This window comes from Periplaneta americana, chromosome 15 (genome assembly GCF_040183065.1).
Source record: "Periplaneta americana isolate PAMFEO1 chromosome 15, P.americana_PAMFEO1_priV1, whole genome shotgun sequence".
In the NCBI taxonomy this organism is placed as follows: domain Eukaryota; kingdom Metazoa; phylum Arthropoda; class Insecta; order Blattodea; family Blattidae; genus Periplaneta; species Periplaneta americana.
In genome coordinates this window covers 154,294,550-154,316,614 of record NC_091131.1, presented here as the reverse complement: position 1 = coordinate 154,316,614, position 22,065 = coordinate 154,294,550, and the positions used below count along the sequence as shown (strand labels likewise).

Genomic DNA, 22,065 nt, shown 5'->3' with positions numbered 1-22,065 from the left:
ATTTATTTTCCCTTGTATTGAAGATCATAACCATGTGTCAGGGTGTTTCTTAAAAGAAAACTCTTATAAGATGTTTTATAAAAAGTGATTATATGGCTAACCTAAAAATCTATTTTAAGATTACTGTAGTTGGGGAGGAAGGGGGGTCTCATATTTTTTTAACTTAGTCTACACAATATAAAGCACATAAATATTATTCTGCCAGAAATACATATTTTCACACAGCAAAAAGCATCAGTAATCTAGCGTAATAATTATTATTTGTTTTCGAATAAATTCACCTCAAAACTTTTCTATTCTGCTAAACATTCGCACATAAACTCCACAATTCAGCAGACACCTTTATGTAAAACAAATGAATAATGATGTGCAGGTAGAGCCATCTGTCGGTGCAAGTTCTGTACATTTCTGTTATTACTGTTTACAATTTTATTGCTTAAAAGCATTTAAATTTAAAAGAGTTGTTTAATATTTCTTATTAACGTTTTCAATAGCGATATGTATAAACAAAATTTGAATGTAACTACTTCCAGTCGTGTTCCTGTTCCTCAGCTATGTATACATTTCTCTGTAAAACCAGAGTGACTAGATTTTGAAAGTGAAAACCGGAACACTTCTTAGATGCGAGATTTCAAACACAGATTTTACATAAACAAAAATCAGGTAATTACAACTGAAAATTTATGCTATTGTGATGGAAGAAATAAGTCTAAATATTAAATTTGCTCATAATTTCAATGCTAATGCAACAACAGCAATAGGCCTATATGGTATAATTTATCATACCTTAAGGATATTAAGTTAATAATCATTTAACCATAAATTTTGCTGGTACTTCTCAGAACTGTGGATTTGTGATAATATTTCTTGTTGAGTTTGTATCCAAGTGTAGTCAACACAAGAGAAATTAAAATGAGTTTTAACAATTAGTATTGCTTTAAGTTTTAACTAAATTTAGGGAAGCATGGTTCTTTTCATCAGTCCAATAGATGTTTATTTTATAAGTCTGAAATCATATTCCAGACTTGCATTGCTCCCTGGAAGACACAATAAAAACTTAGCAAATAATAAAATGTTGTCTAAAGTAACAAAATTTTCTTTGCACTTATGAACAACACAGTTCAGTCTTTTTTTTATTCGGATTATTATCTAGAGTTTCTTTTAATTAACAACAAATTTTCATTAGCATTTTCTGAAAATGCTTTATACTTTGCCAATAAAATGTTTACATTCTTTTCTACTTCATCCCACACTAATTTCTTTTTGAGAGTGATCCATTCAAATAATTTGAACTCTTCGTCATGTTGGGTCTATCTCTTGATGTACTGCACACAATTAATAAAAAAAATCACTAGTATAAATTCCAAATTGAAATGAAGTAATGGACTACTCTTCTTCTACTTTATGAAGTAAATCTTTCACAGCAGAGCTATTGACCATGCATACTTTCAGTGCATCACATTACATCTCAAGGGGAAAATAAAACCACACTCAAAACATTTTCACCTGTGCAAGGAAACCAGGATGTGTTTCATTTGAGCAAGGAAACTGCGACATTTTAGCATCCCGAGAAAACTTTTCAGAACACTAGGACAAAGCACCAAATACCGGATTGTCCCGGTAAAACCAGGATGTCTGGTCACCCTGTGTAAAACCACTTTGTGTGATGGAAACATTACAATTTATCTTAGCTGAAAAATGACAGTATCTGCACAATTTATGACAAAGTAGCATGAGTGCATAGATATTTTCATTGTTGGAATTATTCTGTATTGTGCCTTACGTGTTTCAGGTCAGCAGCTATTGTTGTGATTGCTGTATCCCGTATGCACTATCTGGTACGACGGTGGCGGCAAGGACGCCGAATTGGAAGTAATGTTGCCCTGAGTAGAGGTTATAGTGAGAGTGCATTGTCTAGCACACAATCATCCTATCATGGTAATTTTTTCTTTGAAATACACATTTTACTTGAAATAGTTGGACAGTTGATTTTAAATTTAAGTTATGGAATTTTGGATTGTCCATTTTAAAAACATAATACAATAGGACCTAACTTCTCCGACATAATGAAGGAGAGGAGAGGAATGGTTAATCGAAAAAACAGATAATGCGTTCTGCTTGTTCTTACACATTATTTTTATGTACTTTTAAAGAAGTCTGTCACTTTTTTTCTGAACTAAATGATCGGGAATGAAATGTCATCTTCTCGGTTCAAAACCCTCATGAGGTTCCCCACTGATTAAAGTGAAACACGTGATTGGGGCACTGTTTCTTCTTCCACTCCAATTTAGTCATCGTCACATTTGTAGCCTCACACGCAGGGTTAGCAATAATCTCATCATCAATTTTTATTCCCTGCGCAGGAAGTGCCAAGTGTGTATCCAGGCACTTGTTAATGTTTTCTAATCCCATATCAAAGAATTAGTTATTTTTACTCCACTAACTTCGTAATGTCTTCCATTAATATTCTTCCACCTGTCTTTCTCTTCAAACCATTGAAATTCATCTACAACAAGGGTCGGTGTGTGTGCATGCAAAGTGGGTAGACACGGGGAGTAGTGAATTCTTTGAGGGTCAAGTGAGCTCTTTACGTCATTTGAAGACTAGCAGAGGTGTGTCTGTGATCTTCTGACAGTGTTTTGATAAATGGATATATTTTACAGAAACATGCAGTATTAGAAGGTGTAGTGAAATGCATGTTATGCAATTACTTTATTTCAGTTTTTCAATCATAAATAAAACTACTTTTATACAATAATAAAAATATATTAATAATATCGGATAATTAAGATAAATACATAATTATAATAACATGGTAAATATATAAATGAAGTATTTCTGAAGAGCAGAACTTTTTACCCAAAAATCATAATCATTATACAAATTAAATTGTAATTTAATGTCTTCTTCTTCTTCTTCCCTTCAAGTATTAGGCTATATGGCCTGTTACGATCTCACAGTTGAATTTACAATCCAGCGCTTCTTTGGACAACCAAGAGATCTCTTCCAATTTGGACGATAGTGGGATTCTGTCTCTATGCATGCGATGCACATGATTTATGCAGTTGTTCCGATAATGTATTACGTGATTAATTACAGGTTCTAGTTGTAATTCTTCCATTACATCTTCATTGCATTTGTGATCCCATTTTGTATATCCCACTTTATATCTCATAAATTTAATTTTATTGGCTGTTATTCTGTCTTCGTCTTTCTTCCTCAATGCCCATGCCTCACTGCCGTAACAAAGTACAGGTCTTGCCAAGGTTTTTATAATGTTGTTAATTATTCCCATTGTTTTGATGTATTTAGAAATTTTCTGTGAAATATCTACTTCATCGAAAAAAGATGATGTGTATCCGAGATGTGTAAAATAATTTAGTCTTTCTAATATTTTTTAATCTAAACATATTTTGCTAGGCACAGGGTATTTTCCGCAGAAAGCCATAATTTTAGTTTTTTTCTTTATTGATTTTCATATCATATTTAATTCCAATATTGTTAAAATTAACAATTGAATGTTGCAATTCATCTTCTGAGGATGCCACCAGAGCTAAATCGTCTGCAAAAAGCAATGAATCTAGTTGTAAATATCTATTGAGTTGTATATATCCATTCTCTAATTATTTGATTCATATATATATATATATATATATATATATATAATCAATATCCCAAATTTAAAAGAACACTTACAAATTAAACCAAACCCTTTAACTCTATTAAATATAGAATATAATCTAAATTTAACAGAAGAAATACTGAAATCAGAAGTAAACACTGAAATACTGAAACAATTGTCTTTAGAGACAATTAATATTAGGTACCCTCCACAAAACTGGCTTCATTTATACACCGACGGATCCTTGATCTCCAGAGAACAAGGTGCCGGTGTAGGTGTTACGTGCTTCTCTTCTCACTTTATAGATCTCTTGGGTATGGAACAACAAGTTTTGATAGTGAAATCATTGCAATAAGTGAATGTCTAAGGAATCTTCTATGCCACATCAATAAATTTAGGAATGCAGTTATATTGTCAGACTCCAAAGCAGCTATCCTATCAATCGTCTCTAAACACACACCCTCATCTCAAACAGCAGAAATAACTAAAATGCTCTCTGAATTAATGTCACTCAATAAAAGAATTGTATTCCAATGGATACCATCCCATTGTGGAATCCTGGGAAACGAGAATGCGGATACTTTAGCAAAGAAGGACAGCACTGCTACTTACAGACCTGTAACTAAATCTACGTATTACTCTGTGAAAAGATTTATTAAATCTACATACTTAGAGTTCAATAAACAAAATTTGATAACTCAATCCCAAGGGAAAAAATGGAACTCTCTGCATCAAAATCCACAGTTAATTCCCGATTTACCACGAAAATCGTCTGTAGCTGCATTTAGATTGGCAACAGGCCATGATTGTTTGGCCAAACACCTGCATAGAATTGGAATATATCAGTCCCCTAACTGCCCATTGTGCAACTCAAACCAAGAAATGGATTCGGAACACCTCAAAATCTGTGCTTCAGTGGCTAGTTATGATAATATCTTTGAAAAATATTGGAGTGCAAGAGGTCAAATGACTTTATTGTCAAACGCCTGGCATTAGAAAACAACAACATATATATATATATATATATATATATATATATATATATATATATATATATATATATATAATAAACAACGGTGAAGGCCTGCAACCTTGTCTTACTCCTGTATGAATTTCTGTCCATTTGTAATGTAATGTAATGTCTAGAACTACAAAGATTTCAATGATATATAAAACATGAAAATTAGAAAGGAAACCAATAAATCACTTTCATATGATTAAAATGATTCTTAAGAGAACATATTTATGTATTACCTAAACATTTTCTAATATTTTGAATAAACTTTCTCCAAGTGGAGGCTGCCTAAAAGATAAAGCTTACCATAAAATTATTAAAAAAAAAAAGTAAACATAGACATAATAGAAAAGAGAAAACAATGGAGAAGGAAAAAAAATTATACAATTATAAATAAATAAAAACAATTAAACAAATCATCATTAATACTGGTAGAAACATCAATTCTTCCTAGTACCTATCATGTTATCAGGTGATCGCAATTGCAGGACCCAACTTAAGAGTGAGCAGATCGCCATAGGAAAGAGATCAGTCTATTCAAGTGTAGAGATGGTTTCTTAGGAATTTTATTGATCCCTTCACTGCAGACAGAGATATAATAACAAGAGTTTATCCTAGACCAAACTGCTTGCAAAAATGAGCGAATCTTTTTGTGATGTAGCCCATAGAGACTAATATTTTTATGTCTATCTACATCATCAAAATTAAATTGAAACTAACTGAGCAAATATAAAATCCTATATCTTTGTAAATATATTAAATCCAAATTCGATAAAATGAGTTTAATTATGCTGATGACGTCAGTACAGTGGAACCTCGATGCATCATTCTCATTATCGTCGTTTTCTGTCTTTTCGTGTGCATTTTTTTTTGTCCTGGAAATTGTCCCATATAGGTAATGTTAGAACTAGTTTTTAGTGCGTACATCATCCTTATCACACGCATGACTTGGTATGATGGTGTGGGTGGTAGTAAAACTCCACCTTTCTGTTTACTTCACTGTCTTTCTTATCTGAAATCCACTATAGAATTCAGGTGTAAAATGTGCACGAAAGAAAAGCTAATTGCAGATTTTTCTGCAAGAAATAGTGTGCATAATGTTCTAATAAAAGTGTATTCAGTGTAATCACCATTCAGTTGTTCATTTTATACCTATTTAAGCAAACAACAGATTTTTTAATCGCAAGTTTACAAACAAGAGTAAAATATTATGAGACACGTCTATTATGATTTTATATTATTTATGATTATTGTTAAAAATTAAATGCATCAATTATGTAGGTATTCCCCCTTAAATCATCTAGGGAACTTTGGGATACATTCATAACTCTATTGCGTCTATTATACGCATAAATGCGGCAATTTTTATGGTTTTGCAGTATTACCGTTTTTCCGTATTTATCATTTTTATTCCCTGTTCTCCAAAAAACCGATGGATCGAGGTTTCACTGTAATGAGCATGTTTAGACAATTCTTATTATTTATCAAACTCACTAACTTTGAAGTGAAAATTATCATAGATAGTAGATATGCCAAAATGTCCATTATTTATATTCATTATTGAGGTCATCACACTAAATATTTTTTTTTTAATATCTCTTCAATATTCATTATGTTTACTGTTTGTACAAGTGTGTTTCAGATTCGTTAGTCTTTTTATATTGGGTGATATTTTAGTTGCATTCAAACATAGAAAGACCTTCAAATGGTTGCCATTGAGTTTGGTCCACATTTGTGACTTAATGATTTTCATAATTCAAAAAGCTGTTCACAGAAAGCTGATTGTCTTCGCTGCTTTTTGATGCAGTTTAGGCAAGCGGACCTGATGTAGATATTTTAAAAATTGAATTTCTCCCTTGAACAATGTTGAACACTCATTTGTAACATATGGGAGTTACAATGTTGTTCGAGGGAGGTATTCAATTGCAATATATTCTCGGAAGCATAGAAACGATCTAGTCTAGTATCATGTATTAAATCACTAATTATGAAGTTTTTTTTAGGTTAGGTTAGGTTAGATTAGATTAGATCTTTATTAGCCGATAGAATTACAAGCACTCATGGCATCATCAGTACACAATGAAAAATGACATAACATACAATGTAATACAAATGTGTATTATGCAAAAATATAGTTCTCTTATCTGATTTCAAAGCTGCAATCCAGGCAGTTAGTACAACTACTTTCACTAAATCAGAAAAAATTAAGGAAATCCATTGTATGTTAAGGCATATTCAAAATTTAAATAAGACCTTAGTTCTCCAATGGATCCCAGCCCATTGTGGAATATATGTAATGAGAAAGCTGATATGTTGGCCAAGAAAGAAACTACAATAAACATAAAGAAGAACTACAGTGTTTTTCGTATGAGGCCATGAAACGAGTTATCAAAAGGAAAATTAACAGCAATTACCACACTAATTCTCCAAGTGAACATCAAAATTCAAGCTGGAACAATTTACTACAAGATTTAAAATCCATTCCTGATTTACCGCGAAAATCTGCTGTAGCCATGTTCAGGCTGAGTACTGGTCATGACTGTCTACATCGAATCGGCTTGTTGGACTGTGCTATATGTGTATTGTGCAAAGCATGCCTGCATGTTTCAATGAATTCTAGCCAGTTGAATGTAATGAATTCAGTATTCATCTGTGGCCCATAATTTTATTGTTTTTGTGTTTCATCCGAAAAATACTCAAAAAGCTGATGTTTAAAATCATGCTTCAGGTGGTTTTGAGTAAAATTATAGTTGTTTGCAATTTTACAGGGATTTGTATTTTTCGAATTGAGTCAAGAACCGATAGAGTAATGGGGAGGTCACAAACTGAAGTCTCGCCCAAAAATGGGTTGCACCTTCAAAAAGTTTGGGACAACTAATCTAGACATTTTAATTGTTTCTGTAATAAAAGTACTACTATCTTCACTTGAAATCCAACAATTTATCTATTCCAACAAATAATCTTCAGTGCAAAAATTAAATGCTGCAGCAGTTCAGAAAAACGTCGAAATTTAATTATAATTAGAGGCACTAAAAATACCTTTTACTGTACATGTTGTATTTATTATGGTATTGTTTTATTTCAGGTCCTAGACGACGTGATTCATCTACATCCTTAAATAGTTTAGGTGTCCCTAGGATGTCATCACAAGGATGTAGTACCTTAACACCATCCAGTAGAGATCGACCAATGTTGAGGAGATGGGAGACTGATATTATGCATATGAGGTGCGTATTTATAAAATCTGTTTTTAATATAGTATCCATCCATCCTTTTCTTGTAAAATGATAGAAATGTGCTTGATAATAATGAGTTGAAAGATAACAAAATGTGTTGGGTAAAAATATTTAATTTGTATGCAATATGGAACCTAAAAGAGATATAAAACTTAATGTGCAATAGGCTAGTCATATTATAAGTGGTCTGTTTTACATACATTCAGTGTACTATGAAATGTGCATTGGACTGAAGTGAAGCATGTGAAGTATTATTGTATCTTTACTCAAATGCAAGGTAATTTCACTGTACTAATTACTGTAGTTTCTCTGATGTTTCTTCCTGCCATAATTTGTTAATATCTTTCGTTTTTCATGTACCATTGAAATTACAATGATGAACACTGTTAGATTCTAAAGAGGTAATCGTGAAGTACCCTACATTAATGTCGTGCTGCTTAAATCTACTTTATTTGAGTTAATTGTGTGTCTAAACTGTAAACAAACTTCCTCAACAAGGCAGAGTCATCATATATTACGATCATAGGAGTGCAATACATGAAGGGAATTTTGACTAGCATAAAATATGGCATTGATTGATTTAACAAATTTACCAAGTTTATGTGGGTTCCATTTTAGCTCATGGTGTCAGGAAGTTATTGTAGCTTTCTTTTCCTCTATTATTGATTTCTAATTTCAGTTGTGCTTCCATTGCAACACTTTTACTGAAACTTAAATTTGTTCTATTACAATGATGTATCGAAGTACATATGATATTTCCGTGCAGGAATTCTGCATTACCATATGATGAAGGATGGATACAACAGAGAAAAATCCTTTCTGGCACCGGGACTCAAACCTGGATTTTCAGCTCTCCGTGCTGACGCTTTATCCACTAAGCCACATCGGATTCTAGTTCGAATGCTGGATTGAATCCCTCTCACAAGCAAACATTCTGATGGGGGACAGATAAGTTAAATTTTTTTCTTCCACCATGTTAATAGTGTCAAAAGAAGTGCTTAACAAATTTTGGCCACTCGACTGCAATTACGAGGCCATCCAGAAAGTGATTTTCCCTGAGGCTGTTTACAGAGAAAAAGCACAATTGCATGGAAAGATTTATTGAAACAGGTACAGTAATTGTTACGCTATTTGTCAACATACTCCACTGGAATTGAGACATTTTTCATACCATGGGATCAATTTTTGTATCCTTGTACTGTAGAAGTTAGTCCCCTGGGATCAGAACCTGCATTTGACAGCCGTCTGCAATCCCATGATATGACATATGTCTCAATTCCGGTGGGGAATATGTTGAAAAATAGCTCAACAATTGCTGTATCTGTTCCAATAAATTTTTCCAATGAAATTATGTATTCTTTCTGTTAACGATCCCTGTCCAACTTAATTTTTTACGGTCCTCCTAATTGCGGTCGAGTGGCCAAAACTTGTATAAGCACTTCTTTTGATATTAATAACATGGTGGAAGAAAAAATTTTAACTTTTTTATCTGCCCACATCAGAATGTTTGCTTGCCAGTTTAAATTCTACCTCTCTTGTTGCCCTTTATTGGTCTACCTTCATGTACTGTGTCACAGAATATGTGACGGTGGCACAGTGTCTAACGTTATGTACAAAAATATTATATGTATTTCGGTACATCATTGTAATATGAGGGTAGGACACCAAAGTGGAACTAGAGAGGTAGAACTTAAACTGAGAGGGATTCAATCTAGCATCGGAACTAGAATCTGGTATGACAATGTATAAAGTGTCAGCACATAGAGCTGATAACCTGGGTTCGAGTCCCAGTGCTGGAGAGAATTTTTCTCTGTTCTACTCATTCTTCAACATTTTAAATTTGTTCGCTTCTTAGTGTAAATTACGACTTCTTGCTTTATTTCATTTAATTGTCTTGACCAGAAGCCTTTGTGTTTAGATTGTTCACCTTTCGATATACACTGCCTTGTAGCAGTATATGTTGTGTATGTTGTACGCAACAACTTAGGTCAGATGACTACTGCGTTCGACTCCTGCTCAGGATTTCTAACACCACCATTATATTATAATGGAAAAGAAACGCTTTTATTGAAAGAGCTGGGGCTCTCAGGATATTATAGGAAAATACATGGTTACTGAACTTAGTTCTAGACTGAATTAATTATGATCTGAACTATACTCGATTTATTAAATATATACAGATTGACATAATGAGTTACTTACATGGTATAGCTCTTGTCTCCTCTGACGCCATTACAATCCTGCCTTCGACTTATTTCTTGCTTATACTCTATCACTGTCTGCCGCCAATCTTCTCAGCATACTTTTTATGTTCTCTTACACCCACGCTATTCATCAGGTGAGATGGGCTTTAAATTCCTTTTTGTTTATACGTGCTTGAAGATGTTGTCTTAATCAAACATCTGTTACAATCAATTCTATTCAGTGCAATACAATGATAAGTTGCTTTAATGTGACTACGCATAAGAAAAGAGTGTGTACAATGCGTGATTCAATTTAACCATTAAAATGCATGCTTTATTTCACTGGACCAATGTAATTAGTCCAGCTGTCATTCATGGCATAAGAATACTTTTATCACAGTCACTGCGACATAACTCTATAACGCTGGCTACTTTGCAAGCTGGGATTGCATTGTGTGTCTGCTTAAGGCAGTGTATTCTGCTGACACTTTTCCTGGACTGTTTCAAATTTAACACCCCACAGGAAATCATGCTACAAGGCATTCTTCAGCCCTGGGGCATAACATATATATAAGTCTCATTAGGGTTTATAAGTTCTCTGATGTGCTGCTTTCTGATAAGTTATTTATTTCTTGTTTTATATAAGTAGTAGGCCTATCTTTATCCCAGTTTCTTTTTTAAAGTTCCATGATTTTCTTGAGTTGTTGGATGATTCACGTCTTGCGGCTATCACTGTTGTTATAGGTGCTTGATAGTCACTGCTCATAATATCTTCTGTCGCTTGTCGCTCTGTAATCCTCCGCAAGTGCATAAGCAACTATTACAATATCTGAGTTGGTTGAGCTTAAAGAGTAATGGAGAAATGTAGGTCTGTCTCCTGGCTGATATTCTAATTCCACATTATTTGAGTCGAAGTCTTCTACATCTTGCTAACTATATTGTGGAATGCATTCAGGTCACCAGTGATGATTTGTTATTATTCTCTATTGTATCTAGAGTTCAAATGTTATTTGCCAGAGGACTATAAATTTCATATATCTCATAATGTTTTATTTTCTTTCAAATGTTTATCTTCACTATTTCTGCTTTATCTACATCATTCATCTCCTTAATGTTGTTACATTTTGATGTAATGTTATCTTTGATAAACAATAAAATGCTATTTGCAGTTCGTCTATTTTTTTTTTAAAGAGTTGTAGTATCAGATATTTTGAAAAAGTCTATATTATTTTTGGTGATATTTATTTCAACAATTGAAGAGTGTCATCCCAAAACTGGTTCACTCCATTTTCGTGAATGGACTGGACTAGTTTTTTTATCTACTCGTTTACAGATTCAAACAACTCTCCTACCCCACTGAAGTTTATCACACCCCACCACAGTAGCGAAGTATATTTAATAACGCAGAAGCTGCAACTAAAGAAATGCAGTATAAACACTTAGTTACAGTGAAGTTTGACAAATCCTGCAGAGAAATGTCCAAGTGCTTCGTTGTTCTGTTACTACCAAGAATACATAAAATTGTATATATGGTTTTGCTGTTATAAGCACAGCTCTTTTGGAATGCTCTCAGAAAAAGTACTGGAAGCCAGACATAAAGACATATACAAATATAGAGAACATCATACCAGGAAATGGTCACATATCAATAAAAATTCTTGTCTTTTTCGAAAGGCTACTTTGAAACTCAGATCCTCTGATCTTGATAAAAAAAAATCTTCCAATTCATAAATCAAAACAACTGTCATTAGCAGTTCGTGAACGCCTGATAATAATTATAATCATAGTCATAGTGGTAGTGACAGTGACAGTTTTTGTGATTCGTAAACAACATTTTTATCGGAAAAGGTAAAAAATACGTTAGGCAGTTTGGAAATATTAGGTGAGTAATTTTCCATCATATATTTGTAATTGTTGCCTCATTCTTAAAAAAAATTCTCTTTTTGTCACGCAAAATTGCTTTTTCATCACTTGTTGAAAACTATTTGTAACAATGTTTTTTTTTTTACATTAAATAATACCATCAGTAGTAATTTTATTTATGGACTGTAAATTGGACACCCCTGAAAGATTTAGTTAAAATGCGTTTTATATTCATAATATTATGTAAGGAAATCATAATTGACATGTCTGGTGGAATTCATTAGGAATATAGAGATATTTTTGTCTACTTTTATAGCAATTTGGACCACTGTGTGTCTCCCATCCACTCTAGGCACAGTTCCCATCTTTCGAAAAGATTTGTAGGCACATGATGTATTTTGTCTCTATTGATATAATTTAATCCTAGGCACATGATATGGTTCATTTAATTTATGAACAGCTGCCTTCGTATGGATTCCATCACTTTGCAAGCTGATGTTTTGAATAGGTACACCTGCCTGTTCATCTAACAATTTCATGGGAGACTGTTCTAGCATGTAGTCCGAGTTTTTCTTCAGTTAGAATGTGATTTATGCACCTTCTCTCTCTCTTACAGATGGGCCAGTTCTGTCATTTTTCATAAAAATATCGAGTGTTGAATCAGACTTGAACTCTGGGATAATGCCATAGAAATATAACACCATACTTTTTTATTAATTTCTTCGTAATACATTAAAATCCCTCGTATCCAGCACCCAAATAACTGGCAATACCAAAACAATGGTACTTTTGGCTTGGCCAAAAAAAAAGTCTTCATGTGAAAGAGAAGAGTCTGATGAAGATGTAAGTGGCTTTCGTTGATCACACATGCTGCATATTGTGGTTACTCTTTACACTGTTCACGCATGAAAATATAGACAAAAAACCGTTATGTCCCTGGAGTAGAGGGTAGCATCAGTGACCTGTCACTTGGACCTTGCAAACAATGTGCAGAGACGATATCTTTCAATTTAACAGTTAACTCGCCCGTTTCGAAGGAGTGTTGGATGAGTTTAAATATGAAAGTGTGAAATTCTCTGTTCCTACAGCATGTAAAAATTTCATTCGAGTGATGGATAGTGTCATGGCTATTACTGCTAAGTACTGCTGTTGTACAGTGGATTCCGTGAAATGCAAGCAAAATGTTCTTACGCTCAAATCATCGGGCGCTGCTTCATAGTCTTTATAGTTGCGATGTGGTTGCACTGCTTTTCAAGTCACGTGACTGCCATTTAAAATTGTCATAAAGTTATGAAAACTTTTAGTATTTTTTATGATATTATGTATTACTGTATTTTCCAATTAACCAGCAAAATCGGTTATCTGGCACTGGCTTTGTCCCACAGTTGCTGGATACGAGGAATTCTACTGTATATGTATCATAAATGAGTATTTGCTGTTCTAATGTGTACACTATTGCCACAAATTAAACTGAACTGCATTGAATAGAAGTTAGCCATATACTAATGCTCTAACCTTCTCGTTCCTCTTGTCTGGTTTATCTGTCCATACTGTACAACACAAAATCTTACTATGCTCGATCCAGAGAAAATGTACACAAAAATTCCCCTACTGTGACATTCGATCTATAACCATATACCTAAGTGAAACATGTTTTTACTGAATTGTAATGATAAACCATTCTGAAACGTAATAATAAATCTCTTTGATGCTACCGATTTGAAGCACCATTGAATTTGCACTAAGAGTTCCTTCTCTTTAGTTCATAGTGATCAAGTGAGTTTTATTTCAGTTTTGCTACAATTAGTTGATTTGTAATTTTTTTTGCAGTATAATATGAAAGTTTAAGTTCTTTTTAAGAAACTTTATTTCATTTAATTTCATTCTCATCATATTGCTAGGTTTGTGAAATTTGAAGATGCTGTGTTTGAAGAACTATTAAAGAAATATTTTATAATTACAGGAGTTCAGAAAGCATTGCTGTTCCATCTTTGGGGTCAAATCATGTAGCTGAATTCATGGATAGATTTGACCAGCTTCAGAGAAGATTGGGGTTAGGTATCACCAGGCCCCCACCCTGAACATTAAATCATTCGTAAACCTGCTAGTCATATGTTCGAAACAGGTTGGGCATGTGAGATAATAATTCTGACTTCCATGGTCAAAGATCCCAAGTAATTGTTGTAATCAACAAATGTAAATAGTAAAACTTGGTGACAAAAAATATGATCGAATTTAAATCAATTGTTAATGATTGCACATATTAGTGTTAGTTGTGAATGCATAAAATGTGATGTTTACTTTATGAAATGAATTGCGGTACTTTTTATTTTCAGACAATTGAATTGCAAGTTTTAATGTATACATTAATATATTTTTGTGAGTTTTAAATATAATTTCATTAGCCTAATAATGATTTTGTTTTGTAGTTTGAAAATACCAATGTGCCATCTATTGAAACTGAAAAATGCATTTGAATTAATTGTCGTTTATAGTACGAATTTGTGTTCCTTACAAAAAATATGTTAATGTCTAGGAAAAGCATTTATGTAAGTTTACATTTCCTGAAATAAGAAACTATTTCGACACATTTTGCAATAAATCGTGCATGTATATTGATTACACTTTGTTGATTCTTACACAGTTATTGGAATCTTAAATTCCTTAAAAAAAAATTCTATCAGTGACAGATTTAAAATACTTATAATTAAAATTCCCCCACCCCCACTCTTCGAATATCAAGTAGACCTAATTAAATCCCCTCTTGTATAGAACATATTTTTGTTTGTGTAATCACAAAATATTTTGAACAACAATGGTACCTAGCTTTTAACTCATGTGCCTTTGTAGTCTTAATTGTACATAATTTCATTTCATATTATTAGCTACGAATACCATAAAATAGAACATATTAGTAACAGGCTAGTCACCTTCAATTAAATTATATTTGTATATAGACAAATGGAAAAAAATACATTACATAAATGCCTCAGTAAGGTACAACTAATTTAAGTCATTGGTTCTCAAAATATTCAACTAAAAATTATTACAATAGACCTATAAAAGCTTGATAGTAATGCTACCGACATGTGTCCTCTTCATGTTTGGAATGACATTTTAATAATTTTTAAATACCGGTACATAATATAGTACCTGCAATTCGTTCTCTATATGTGCAGGTATATGGTGTCAGTGCAAGAGTACAACAGAGGTGAATATTTTGAAAAACGATTAATAGACCATAATACTACTGTTTAATATACAGGTAACCTTATTATAATATCCACAAGTCCACACTAACCACATGGCATCAGTTGTGCAACATTAGGGAAAATCTGAAAGGTTGGTGCAGCTAAGCTCTTTACGAAGTGTCAAAGTGCATATTATAGGGAATGGGCAATGGGAACTGGCCACTACACTGTTATTCCTGATTATGGGTAGCGTTATATACAAATACCTTTCTTGTTTTTCTGAGTAAGACTTGCTAGTTCAGTTCTAATGCATGCTCTATTATGTCATTTTCTTTAAAATTCCTAACGCCTGTTATAAATTAACTCTCATGTAAATGGCTTCCAATCCTAAAAATTAAGCTCTAAATACAACTTTCGCTGGAATATAATTATCTGGATTTTTTTATAAAAAGAAATAAAATAATGGCCTACTGTAGTGTAAAATTGAATAAATATTCAAAATATCACGGTATCTGATAACCTTATGGAGTAAAGTCCGTCATTTTTCCTTTAATTGTTTAAACTTCCTACAGTATATAAATAAGTAAATAAATACATTGTTAGTTAGCTTTAATTTCATGAAGAAATGTGGAAAAACTGGGGAATGAGTATTTAGCTATGAAGTACATCATGCATAGAATGGTTGATACTTCGAGGTTCACAGTCATATAGATCGACATATGCTGGTATTGAACTGAGTGATGATTTCAGAAAGCACAGGAAAAACCATACAAGTTAATGGGTACAAACAAAAAATTACAGTATATGAGATGATATTAAGAATTTAAGGAATTTTGTCACAGTCATTGACTGTGTTATCCATGATTTTCGTGATAATCATAATCATAATCATTTATTACATCCACTGATCATATACATGATATGGGACATGTCATATTTATAACTATTAATTAATTACACAATATACATAAAAGTAATAACTATAATTAAATGCGACACAAATTTAAATATAGAAAACTTGGAACTTGATTGAAGAAAACTACAGCTCGGTCAATTTCGGCTATAAGTCCCGTTTGCAGTATGTCTTGAAGTCAGGAGTCAATTTCAACCATCGTGTCTTTCATGAGAAGACATCCTTCTCGAAGTCAGGATCTGGAAAAGAGGAAGTAAAATTTTTTGAAGTAAGGCATTCTTTTTCTATTCAGTTATGACAATTTTCAATAAATTCGTTCATACTGTAAAAGCAGTTTTTGATTAAAATTTTATAAAGAGCTTCCTTAAATTTCTGATGTGCAGATATTTCTTTAAGATAATTTGGTAGGCTGTTATACATAAGAAGACCAGCATGAATGAAACTGTTTTTATATAGAGTTGTGTTAAAACTTTCAATAAAAATATTATCTTTATTTCTTGTATTGTACTGGTGTGTGTCTGAATTTGAAGGAAAGCTATGCAAATTGTATTTGATAAAATGTAAGGTCTCATAAATATAAATATAGAGTAATGGCAAGATATGTAATTTTTTGAAGAATGGTCTGCAGCTGGTAGTTTGAGACACTTGAACTATGGCTCTAATAGCTCTCTTTTGTAGTTTAAATTATTATTATTTAAAAAATCTATATTTATATCACCCAAAATTATAATATTTTTGTTTCTATTTCGCAAAGTATGAATTATTATATCCAATTTGTCAATAAGGATCTGGATATTACTGCTGGGAGTCCTATATATACAGATTATAATTAGTTTCAACTGGGGAAATTCCACCATGCTAGCTTCAAAATGTTCTTCAATATTAAGATGATCAAATAATGTAAATGGTATTGCTTCTATACTTGTTTTTACAAATATACACGAGCCTCCATGTTTTTTTGTTTTTCCTACAGAATTTTGATAAAAGAGTAAAATTATTAAACTTATAGAGGACTCGGAAATCATAAATGACTCGGAAATTTTTAGGTCGGATTATAGAGTCTTCAGAAAGGATAGAAGTGAAAAGGGAGGGGGAGTGTTCGTTTGTACTAAGATAGAAATAAGTAGCAATCTTCTGTGGATACATGAGGAAGTTGAAATATTGAATGTTCAGATAAGAAATGGGCGGGAAACCTTAGATGTAATAGCATGTTACAGACCACCCAGTGAATTAAACAATTTAACTTTGCACAAACTAAATGAATATCTTAATACAGTATCAGAAGACCGAAACGTAGTAATTGCTGGGGATCTAAACCTCCCGAAAATTAACTGGAGCGGGATTTCAGGTACAAATTCAGATGCACAGACTCTTGTTAATGAATTGATCTGGCGTAAAGATTTCACGCAGGTAGTAAATGGTCCGACACGTGACAATGCCCTCTTAGATGTTTACCTACTAAGACCTGTCTCTCTCTTTGTCAACTCTGAAAGTCTTCATAAAATAAGTGATCACAATAGCGTCTTATTAGAAATCTTCTGGGAAAACACAGTAAATCCGAGGTCAAGTCCACTGTCTGTCTGGAATTTTAACAAAACCGATGTCCATGAATTACAAACGTTTCTACGACAAAAGCATGATGACTTTCTAAGGACTGAAGGAAATATGGAAAATGTGTGGCATAAATTTAAGAGTATAATTTTCGAGGCATTAGTAAAATGTGTACCTTCTAAAATAATTAAGAAAAATCCGGACCCAGAATATTACACTAATTATATTCGCTACTTAAAGAAAAAGACAAGGCGCGCATTTAGCAAACGTAAACGAAGCCATGAGCATTGGGAAAAATATGTCGAATTAATTAAGAAACTTGAGTGTGAAAAAAGGTTAGCTCAGGAAAATTTTCTAAAAACTATTTTAAAAGAAGATGAAAGTAACAATTGGAGACAGTTTTATAATTATGTACGCAGGAGAAAAGGAAAAAACGAAGGAGTAGTGCTTTTACGAAATCAGAACGGAGAAAGTATAACTGATGACAAAGAAAAGGCCGACTTATTAAATTCCTATTTCATTTCGGTTTTCAATAATAATAATAATAATAATAATAATAATAATAATAATAATAATCCCGCTGATAGGAGTGGTTGTGTCACAGACCATGAATGTGAACCAAATTCGACTTTCAAAATAACTTCCAAAGGGGTTAGAGAGAGAATAACGAAATTAAAAAATCGGAAGTCTCGAGGACCAGATAGTATTGCTACAGAGATTCTTAAATTAGGTTCCGAGGCCATAATTCCATACTTAATGCGTATATTTCATGTTTCCATAAACAATGCAGCTATTCCATGTGACTGGAAATCAGCTATAGTGGTACCCATACATAAAGGTGGAAATAAATTAGATGTCGGAAACTACAGACCGATTAGCCTTACATCTGTCGTATGTAAAGTCATGGAGCATTTGATATCGGATTATATTCGTCATGTTCTAAATGCGAAAGACTGGTTTTACAACCGCCAGCATGGTTTTAGGGAAGGCTTCTCATGTGATAGTCAAATTACGTCGCTGGTTCAGGATCTAGCTGAAGAGGCGGAAGAATCGATGCAGTTGTGATTGATTTTTCGAAAGCATTTGATTTGGTGCCACATGACATATTAATAGATAAGTTAAGTAGGCTAGGAATAGATAAAAGAGTGGTGCTATGGATCCAAGAATTCTTAAAAGGTAGAACTCAGAGAGTTAGAGTAGGTCATGAAATATCGGAAATTGGAAATATAAGTTCAGGGGTGCCACAGGGCAGCGTTCTGGGTCCATTACTCTTTATAATATACGTAAATGACCTATGCCAGAATATTACATCAAATATGAGGCTATTTGCAGACGACTGCATTATCTATAGAAAGATTAGAAATAATTCAGATGTAGATGCTATTCAAACAGACTTGAATAAAATTTATAACTGGGCGTTAAAGCATAGGATGAAAATAAATGGTTCTAAAAGTAAATCTATAACATTTTGTAAAACCCGAGAGGAAACTAGTCTTAATTACGAATTCAGTGGTGTTGTAATTCCGCAAGAACAATGTTGTAAATACCTAGGAGTGTATTTAAACTCCAAACTTTCTTGGGGAGAGCATGTTGATAATGTTACAGGTAAAGCATGGAGGGCACTTCACTTTATTATGAGAATCTTGAGAAAGGCTAGCCTCAAATCGAGGGAAATAGCATATCTAACGTTAGTGCGACTGTTAATGGAATACGGAACTACGTGTTGGGATCCCTATAGAATATACCAGATAAATTCCTTAGAAAGAATCCAGTATAGGGCAGCGAAATTTGTTAAAGGTAAAAGAGAAGATGGAAATGATACGATAAAAGAACTTAAATGGGAAACTTTGGAAAACAGACGTAGGAAAACTAGAATAACATCATTGTATAAAGCACATCTAGGTCAGAAAGCATGAGTAGACATAACGGCTCGGTTAGAAAAGCCAACATACTATGGTAGGAACGATCATGATTTTAAAATCAAATGTAGGAAACAGAAAACGGATGTAGGTAAATTCTCATTTTTAAATAGAACTATAAATGATTAGAATGACCTACCTGCAGCGGTCTTTGAGGGCTGTCCTTCCTTAAGGAGATTCAAGAATAATTTAAAAAGTTGTATATAAAGTGAAAATTAAAATTAAGGTGACATTCAACATTTAATTTTTTAAGGTGACATGTATTTATCTAGGCTGACGCGTTTACTTCCTTGGTTTGAATTGTAAATTATTTAAAACTAGCGTGTAAGAGGGCCTTAGACTAGAAATGTTTAGTTTAAATGTAGTTCTGTTTATAAGTATGCATAAGGATGTAATTATTTGACTTATTTGAACTGTTGTATCAGTGAAGCGAGGTGAGTCAGTGAAGTTATGGTTTTACAGTGCAGTGAACAGTTCTGATCAGTGATAATTTATAGCGTCAATGAAATGTGTTCTATAGTTCTATAGTGTCAGTGAAATGTGTTACAGAGTGTCAGTGAAATGTGTGCTAAAGTGTCAGTGAAATGCGTCATAGTGCCACTACAGGGAATGAGATGAGAGTAAAGTGAAAGACTATTGAAACTTATGTAGGACCTATAGATAATTATGTAGGTTGTATTGTAAAATTAGGTGTTTTATTTTATGTTTTATTATTATTATTGTGTTAAATTGTATTGTGTGTAAAATTGTATATGTGTTGTAAAATTGTATTGTGTATTGTAAATTTTATTGTGTATTGTTAATATTGTATATACCACTGCCACCGGGTGCTTGCCCACTTTCAGTGTAAATAAATACATACATACAAATCATCTTTGTTTAATCAATGTTCAGTAAAACATAAGACATCAAAATCAAAAGATTTATCAGTGAGTAGTATATTTGAATTTCTGTTGCATTTAATTATAGTTATTACTTTTAGGTATATTATGTAATTAATTATTAGTTGTAAATATGACATGTCCCATATCATGTATATGATCAGTGAATGTAATAAATGATTATGATTATAATAATAATAATAATAATAATAATAATAATAATAATAATACTAATAATAATAATAATAATAATAATAGTAATAATAATAATAGTAATAATAATAATAATAATACTAATAATAATAGTAATAATAATAATAATAGAGCATGTGTAATTAATTTCTCGCTACAGTTAAATTCTTCTAACTGATGAAATACAAGTTAACTTCAGATATTCTTTCGGCAGTCCTGTCATCTCAAAGTCCTGTCTTTTTAGTTGGTTCTTTAACGACGCTGTATCAACTTCTAGGTTATTTAGTGCCGATGAGATTGGTGATAGCGAGATGGTATTTGGTGAGATGAGGCCGAGGATTTGCCATAGATTACCTGAGCAAGCACCTTAATCGACAGAGCCATGCCAGTGGCTGAAAAAAAAAATGTTATGTTTTATTTAACGACGCTCGCAACTGCAGAGGTTATATCAGCGTCGCCGGATGTGCCGGAATTTTGTCCCGCAGGAGTTCTTTTACATGCCAGTAAATCTACTGACATGAGCCTGTCGCATTTAAGCACACTTAAATGCCATCGACCTGGCCCGGGATCGAACCCGCAACCTTGGGCATAGAAGGCCAGCGCTGTACCAACTCGCCAACCAGGTCGACCCGGTGGCTGAAAGTCCTGTTAATTCTTGTGTTTTGTTATAGCTTATTTTATTTATTTTCATGTAATTTTGGTTTTTATTCACTTAATTTTTTTATATTATATCATTTTAAATTATTTATTATTTCTTTTATTCTGTTCTCTTAAAATGACCAATGAACTGCATTTAAGGAGACTACAAGGGTACTTGAAAATTCGTGTTGTAGTCTCTGACAGGGTTTCCACACCACCACCGTAGTATAGGATATACTATCATATCCTCAATGCTGTTAAAGACAAGCCATACCCGCCCTCCACACTCACCCCTGTCCGTAACTTCACTGCTAGAAAAAACCATTTGCTGTAAGATATTTGAATGGTTCCTCGGAAAGTATTCCTAAGGTTCCAGATGTGTAGTGGCGACAACTCACGACAGAAAGTGGAAGTTTGAAGAAAACTATTACATTGGGATGCATTAGAAATAAAATCTGTAATAAAAATGTTTTCTACCCTCAGAGGCACGAAATTATACTTTAGGATCATCCTCATATCCTTCATGGAGGAAGCCACCGGCCTGGATCAGTCGGTTAAGGCGCTTGCCTACTGGTCTGAAGTTGCGTTCGGGCGCGGGTTTGATCCCCTCTTGGGCTGATTACCTGGTTGGTTTTTTTTCCGAGGTTTTCCCCAACGGTAATATGAATGCCAGGTAATCTATGGCGCATCCTCGGCCTCATCTCGCCAAATATCACCTCGCTATCACCAATCTCATCGACGTTAAATAACCTAGTAGTTGATACAGCGTCGTAAAATAACCAACTAAAAAAAATTCATGGAGGAATCGCCACTGAAGTTACGAGAACATGATTTTACGAATGGAAAATATACAGCAGTTA

General features: G+C 33.2%; 1 protein-coding gene and 1 long non-coding RNA gene across 13 annotated transcripts in view; one reads left to right on the top strand and one right to left on the bottom strand.

The window, feature by feature from the left end:
- LOC138715464 (pericentrin-like) overlaps window positions 1-15,983 on the top strand; it is a 191,964-nt gene extending 175,981 nt beyond the window's left edge. For all 10 annotated transcript variants that reach the window (XM_069848396.1, XM_069848395.1, XM_069848394.1 and 7 more), the window contains 3 exons: window positions 1,793-1,938; window positions 7,723-7,864; window positions 13,883-15,983. Coding sequence is in view for 5 of the 10 variants with exons in the window: in XM_069848393.1 (XP_069704494.1) it covers window positions 1,793-1,938; window positions 7,723-7,864; window positions 13,883-14,000 (406 nt within the window). In the remaining 5 variants the exon portion in view is untranslated. The remainder of the gene's footprint in view (window positions 1-1,792; window positions 1,939-7,722; window positions 7,865-13,882) is intronic.
- LOC138715465 (uncharacterized) overlaps window positions 1-22,065 on the bottom strand; it is a 55,513-nt gene that overhangs the window by 14,483 nt on the left and 18,965 nt on the right. For 2 of the 3 annotated variants that reach the window (XR_011336358.1, XR_011336360.1), the window contains one exon: window positions 15,975-16,262. The exons of the other annotated variant lie outside the window; for it this stretch is intronic. This is a non-coding gene — a long non-coding RNA (uncharacterized lncRNA). Of the gene's footprint in view, window positions 1-15,974; window positions 16,263-22,065 lie in introns of those variants that run through there. 3 annotated transcript variants of the gene reach the window in all.